The sequence below is a fragment of the Callionymus lyra genome, chromosome 6 (assembly GCF_982586985.1).
Source record: "Callionymus lyra chromosome 6, fCalLyr1.hap1.1, whole genome shotgun sequence".
NCBI lineage: Eukaryota > Metazoa > Chordata > Actinopteri > Syngnathiformes > Callionymidae > Callionymus > Callionymus lyra.
Genome location: NC_141823.1, coordinates 30,650,623 through 30,657,166, shown reverse-complemented (window position 1 = coordinate 30,657,166; position 6,544 = coordinate 30,650,623). Strand labels below are relative to the sequence as shown.

At 42.8% G+C, this 6,544-nt stretch overlaps 1 protein-coding gene across 1 annotated transcript; it reads left to right on the top strand.

Moving 5' to 3' along the window:
* Window positions 1–1,316: 1,316 nt before the first annotated feature.
* Window positions 1,317–4,560, top strand: cyp26a1 (cytochrome P450, family 26, subfamily A, polypeptide 1). Its single transcript, XM_087792725.1, has 7 exons — window positions 1,317–1,751; window positions 2,341–2,565; window positions 2,647–2,928; window positions 3,008–3,157; window positions 3,247–3,381; window positions 3,657–3,803; window positions 3,890–4,560. Exons 1-7 carry the CDS (start codon window positions 1,563–1,565, stop codon window positions 4,226–4,228), a joined length of 1,467 nt encoding a protein of 488 aa, XP_087648851.1. The 5' UTR covers window positions 1,317–1,562; the 3' UTR covers window positions 4,229–4,560.
* Window positions 4,561–6,544: the final 1,984 nt, after the last annotated feature.

Sequence of the window (6,544 nt, the reverse complement as noted above, 5' to 3'; positions counted from 1 at the left end):
ATGACGTGTGAAGAGTCACAGATGAACGTGTTCCCAAAGAAAAACACCCTTTAGAATTAATTTACTTTTTTCTTCTCTATTGAAGAACCTTCAATGATGGTGACATTTTATTTATTTAACTGAATCTCAAATCTAAATGTATGTCAGGTTCTATCTGCTCACAAAGGGTCACATTAGGGTTTAATGTTTTACAATCAAACAATAAACAAATCACTGAGTAAAAAAATGAGTTTTAAATGAAGACTCATCTATTTTTCAGGTGTATTTGAGTGTAAGATATTGTATATATTTATTTCAGACTCGCATCTCTAAGCAACAGACACAAACTTTTATGACAGACCAGTATGTTTACTTCAAGGGCCACAAATGGCTCCTTCTCGCCACATGACGACCACCATATATAAGTCAAAATATTATTGTTTTACCAAACTATTTTTTTAAACGTAATACAACAACTCTTACAGGGGTTCTTGCAGATCCTTCAAAGGCATTGGAATAATTAATCTAAAAATAAGGCTTTAATGTCATTAAAATGTCTTAAAGCAAAATTTAAATGTGAAGACATGATAAGTTAGATTGTATTTAAAAAATAATAAATACATAAATGAATAACTAAACATTTGGTAAAATGTATTGGTTTATTTTTTTTGTACTTGCAGGAAGTGTTTTTAAATCAGGATGACGGGACACGAGGAAGGTGTTTTCAGGGAACTATGATGTCACTATTTTAAATCAACTTTTGGATACAATTGCCTGTCATTTCCCTGCTTCTTCGCAAGCGCACGCGCACACACACATGGCAGGTCATAAACCGGGGTGAGGATGTGCGGATGTGATCCTCTCTCTCTGCTCGGTGTTTATGTTTCGTGCGTCCTAGCCCGGGGATAACCCTTCCGTGCGCGCGATCGTGGGTGCGTGCGTGTCGCTGCTGACCCGTGTTTGAACCCGCAGCCAGAGATATCATTTTTTATAACAAACACACACGCGCAGGTTAAAGTCTTGCGGAGACGAAGGGGGGGCGGGGTCCCGCGCGTGACGTCACCGCTGAGGTGCCTCCAGATGAATCCATGAGGCCCAAAGTTGAGAGTAAAAGGTCCTCGGGATGAATGGCGCGCAGGAAAATCGGGGGATTAGGACATTCTTCTCGCTGTTTTCCATATCGTGAGCGGCGGCCACAGAAGCCCCTGAATGGCGCCGCCCTGCAGGCACGGCCGCTGCTCCAGGAGCGAGGGCTTAAGTCGGAGGTAATGCGTGTGTAAACGAGCCTCACGGCGGCCAACAAAGGCGTCTCGGGACGCGCTCTTCCATTGTCACCTTTTCTCAGTGAAATCCGCGGCGGATTGTCTGCGTGCAACAGGAGGTCAGGATTAAAGATGGAACAAATGGCGGAGCGGCGAGGGCGCGGGGGGGGCGGGGCCCCAGCGACACCCACAATTAAAGATGAACTTTGTGTGAACTAATTTATCTGAGGGAGGAGAAGGTGAGGCTCCCGGGGGCCTATAAAAGCCCCGCGGACGCGGCTCCGAGCTTCAGATGGTCGAGAGAGCCTCACCTGTACAACCATGGCTGTCAACACGCTGCTGGCCACCGTCCTCTGCACCGTCGTGCTGCCGCTGCTGCTCTTCCTGGTGGCCGTCAAGCTGTGGGAGGTTTACATGACCCGGGGCAGGGACCCGAGCTGCGCCCGCCCGCTGCCCCCCGGATCCATGGGCTTACCCTTCATTGGAGAGACGCTCCAGCTCATCCTGCAGGTACAGCCACTTTTCCACAAACTTTCTAAAGGATTTTAAAATATTTTCTTCCTTCACTTAAAGTTGATTTTTAAATCCCCGTGAGGCGTGTTTTTGATTAAAAAATTGATTTAAGTTAACTTTATTTTAACGCACATCTTTTCATCTTTTTTTTCGTTTTACAATTGTGAGCACTAATCCTGAAATAAGAATCTCAAAATCTTAAAAATAATAAATTACTTAAGGTAAGGTAAGGTAAGGTAAAACTTTATTGTTTTTTTCCAATAGCCAATACATACAGCAATTTTTTATAAAAAATCAAAAATAAATCAATCAAAATAAAATAAGAACAAGAGAAATAAAGAGAAAGAACACAATTACACAATCTAAAGATAAAGGTATATAGGTAAGGTAAGGTAAAACTTTATTGATCAATTTGTCTCCTTTGGGAAATAGTTTTTTTCCCAATAGCCACAGCAAATACAGCATTTTTTTTTATAAAAAAATAAAAATAAAAATAAAATAAGAACAAGAACAAAGAGAAATAAAGAGTTTAAAGTGTAACATTTAAGATACTTTTTTAACGTTTGGCTCATTTTGTGTTTTCCAGCGAAGGAAGTTTTTGCGGATGAAGAGGCAAAAGTACGGATACATCTACAGGACGCATCTTTTCGGAAACCCGACGGTCCGCGTGTCGGGCGGCGAGAACGTGCGTCAGATCCTGTTGGGCGAGCACAAGCTGGTGTCGGTGCAGTGGCCGGCGTCAGTGCGCGCCATCCTGGGCTCGGACACGCTGTCCAACGTGCACGGGACACAACACAAGGGCAAGAAGAAGGTGAGGCAGACTCTTGACAGTCGGGCTTGTTTTTCCACATCCATATCCCACCACGCTCACCAGTGTCTCCTCAATCTCCAGGCCATCATGAGGGCGTTCTCCAGGGAAGCTCTGGAACTTTACATCCCAGTCATCCAGGAGGAGGTGCGTGCTGCTGTGAAGGACTGGCTGTCCAGGGACCCCTGTGTGCTGGTCTACCCCGAGATGAAGCGCCTCATGTTCCGCATAGCCATGAGAATCCTGCTGGGCTTTGAGCCGGAGCAGATCAAGACTGACGAGCAGGAGCTGGTGGAGGCGTTCGAGGAGATGATCAAGAACCTCTTCTCTCTGCCCATCGATGTTCCCTTCAGTGGACTGTACCGGGTAAGAATCCAGGCCACGAGTCGGACAAGGACCTGCTTCTGCTGGGACGTCAGTACTTACATTATTTCGTTTCTCTCAGGGTCTGAAGGCGAGGAACTTCATCCACTCCAAAATCGAGGAGAACATCAAAAAGAAGTTGTCCGACACCAACCAGGAGTCCAAGCACCGGGACGCTCTTCAGCAGCTGATAGACAGCAGCAGGAAGAACGGAGAACCCTTCAGCATGCAGGTACGGACCCAAGAACTTAAATATCATCGGGATGAAAGTTAATTCCATCAAGTGGACATGTTTGAATATAACTTTTCGACTCTCTCCAGGCGATGAAGGAGTCCGCCACGGAGCTGCTGTTCGGCGGCCACGAGACCACAGCCAGCACTGCCACCTCTCTCATCATGTTCCTCTCGCTGAACCCTCATGTGATGGACAAACTCAGACAAGAGCTGATGGACAAGGTATTTTCAAAACTGTTTCTATCTTTAAAACGGTGTGAATTAAGGAATCTTAAAACCTATATGTGCTATTAGGGCGTGGCCCTCATGTGGTCTTTGCATCTTGAAACTGGTATCCATGACTTTAGTATATTATAGATTTTAGACTTGTGGATTTATAAACGTACATTAAACTCAAGTCATTTTTAATACCTGCTCAAATGACGATCTCATGGTATCTTCATAAACGGTTGTACTCAACATCAGCAGTAAGATAACGCACCATTGTTGTTGTTCAGGTGGAGAATGGAATGGACCTCCAGGGTCTGAACCTCGAGTGTTTGGAGCAGCTCAAGTACACGGGTTGTGTCATCAAAGAAACGCTGAGGATTAATCCCCCCGTACCTGGAGGCTTCCGAGTCGCCCTGAAGACATTTGAACTCAACGTAAGTGGGAGATTTCATTAAGTCGTACATCCAGGGACGACGACTTTTGGCTTGTTTGCTCATGGTTCCCCACGTCTCTCCTCCAGGGCTATCAGATTCCAAAAGGCTGGAATGTCATCTACAGCATCTGCGACACGCACGAGGTGGCGGACATCTTCCCCAACAAAGAAGATTTCCAGCCGGAGCGCTTCATGACCAAGACCTCCAGTGACTCTTCCAGGTTCCAGTACATCCCCTTCGGCGGAGGCTCGCGCATGTGCGTGGGGAAGGAGTTCGCCAAAGTGGTGCTCAAGATCTTCCTGGTGGAAGTGGTGACCAAATGTCACTGTAGTCTCTTAAACGGACCGCCGACGATGAAGACCGGGCCCACCGTCTATCCCGTGGACAACCTGCCGACCAAGTTCACCAGTTACCTTCACAAATGACAGAGACCTCAGACTGTGACGCTTTAGAAGAACTCGGCAGCTGCTCGCAATCAAAGGCTGTCAAGTTCTCTGTATATCCTGTTTTTGTACAAAATGTAGATGACTTGAGAATGTATTTTCTATGATCTTGTTAATATGGACGTGTACATATCTGCCCTCCAGAGGATTTTACTTAACAAAAGGCACTATTTACTGACATTGAACACTTTATTGATCTCAGCAGTGTAACTATAGCAACGTGTACATATGTAATGTAGAGTCTCTCTATGTAACTTTTTTATTTTACCTCAACCTATTTAAGTGCTGTATTTTGTGCTGTATGGGATTTTTATTTAATAAAACCAAACTTCTGTGAAGAACCTTTTGTGGATTGACTGTCATTTTCATTAACGTTTACACTCGACACTAAACAACATCAGTTGTGTAGCTGGTTGAGTTCGGTATTAGGAAGGGTTTAAAAACACTCACCGCACTTTAACTTTGAAAGGTTCAAAGGCTGAAACATGTCATTGAGACGTCCGAGATCAGTCACAAGTTCTCCAAGTTAGCAGTACTACTGCTATTAGCTCATGACAACCCAGTATCAGCAACCAAGCATCTGGGTCATCGTTTCTTCAAGGCCATTTAACCGAAAACATTCGACACTGCTGTTGAAATCACATTCATCATTGATACTGAGTTAATGCCGTACCAAAACTGATACAAATGATTTTAAGACAATTCGTTATTTTGAATTGGAGAATTGTTTAACAAATTAGATTACAAATAACTTTTGTTGGCTTAACCGACATGTCGTAATTTTGAAAATGATACTTCCAACAATTTAATTTTCCATAAGAAATTATTTTATTCTTAAGAAAGAATTAGACTGGTTGTGCCGAATGCTAGTCAAAAATGTTAAAGTTAGATTAAGTAATTAAACCAGAATAAACATCTAAGAATATAGTTAAAACGGTGAAGAATCTGATCCCTAACTACAATTCTAAAACTATAGTATTGAAGTGAAGCTTTGGCTGCATCTTTATCCAGCATTCAATTCTTCAAAATGTGATATTTTTCCTCAAAAGGCCAGACCATCATTTTAAAGTTTATTGATCTAGAACGTAAGACAGGATCATCGCTCTCACTCTGATTTGGTTTAGAGTTTATGAGCGTGCAACGACCGTGGCATCCCTCTAGTATATATTTGGCTTTAGGTCTTTAGGGTCAATTTAGCAGCCTGGGGTCTATTTAAATGAGGTTTCAAAGAGAGTAAATTGCTTGATGAAGACATTTAATAAAATTAGCCTGTACACACATGGAGCGTGGGTGGTCCTACCACAAACACACATTCCATTATCCACACGGAATCAATAAGTGGTGAGGATAAAGGAGAAGAAAATAGCAGCAAAATCTGGAATCCATAGAAGGAGGGAAAGCAAAGTTGAGGACTTGATGACCCTGGCAGATGAGCAGACAGAGGGTGAACCAGAGTTCACACTGATCAGTTCAGTTTCAGGCCACTGAACCAGCATAAACCTCCTGTGGAATTGGCCAGTAGCATTGATATATGTTTGCTTCAGCGATAGCAGGGGGAGATAAGAGCTGCTGCTCACATTTAGGATAAGTTAATGGATCACTGAAGAAGAAGTTGACTGTATGGTACGATTGAAGAGAGTTTAATCTGCCGGCTTGATGAGAACGTAACAGAGGAAAAATAGCTGACAAGAAGCTTGTGTTCTGTTGACTCAATGGATTTGAACCATTCAGGCCGAACAAGAAAAGTTGATTTCCATCTGTTGTTTCACACTGAAGCTCAACCCGTCAAACACTGGTGCTTGTTCATTTTTATTGCTTCTAAATGTTTGCATCCGACACCAACATCTCTTCATGAATGATGTGACAATGTTTGCCTCAAGCTGTTGTCGAAACATTGAGTCATGGCGTATAGATTTAGATGCTCATGACTTGTGATAAAACTGCTTTTTATGTTATAGAAGAACCTGGATTTGTCTTGAAAGTTTCTGTATTTTTAAGTCACAGCAAATGCCCTAAAATACTATATGTAACTACTTGAAATACCCAGGTATAGTAAAGAAATTGAAATAACAAAATAACCAAAACAACAACTCTGATGAAAGAGAAGAGAGAAAGGACATTTGAGTGGATGATTGACCTTAAAATTGCTGAAACTGTAAATCTCTCTTAATTTATATGTAAAACACATGGTTTGAATAGAATAAAAATGGTTGTATTGGAATTGCCCCCCTTTTACTTGACCTGATCATGATCCCTCCCCCCTAAAACTTCACTGAGAGCTAAGTATTCTAATTCTTT

Excerpts from the sequence above, each read along its gene's own strand:
- cyp26a1 (XM_087792725.1), top strand. The coding sequence starts at position 1,563 with ATGGCTGTCAACACGCTGCTGGCCACCGTCCTCTGCACCGTCGTGCTG. Across the intron at positions 2,566-2,646 it reads AACACAAGGGCAAGAAGAAG|GCCATCATGAGGGCGTTCTC; the intron begins GTGAGGCAGACT and ends CTCAATCTCCAG. Across the intron at positions 3,382-3,656 it reads GACAAGAGCTGATGGACAAG|GTGGAGAATGGAATGGACCT; the intron begins GTATTTTCAAAA and ends GTTGTTGTTCAG.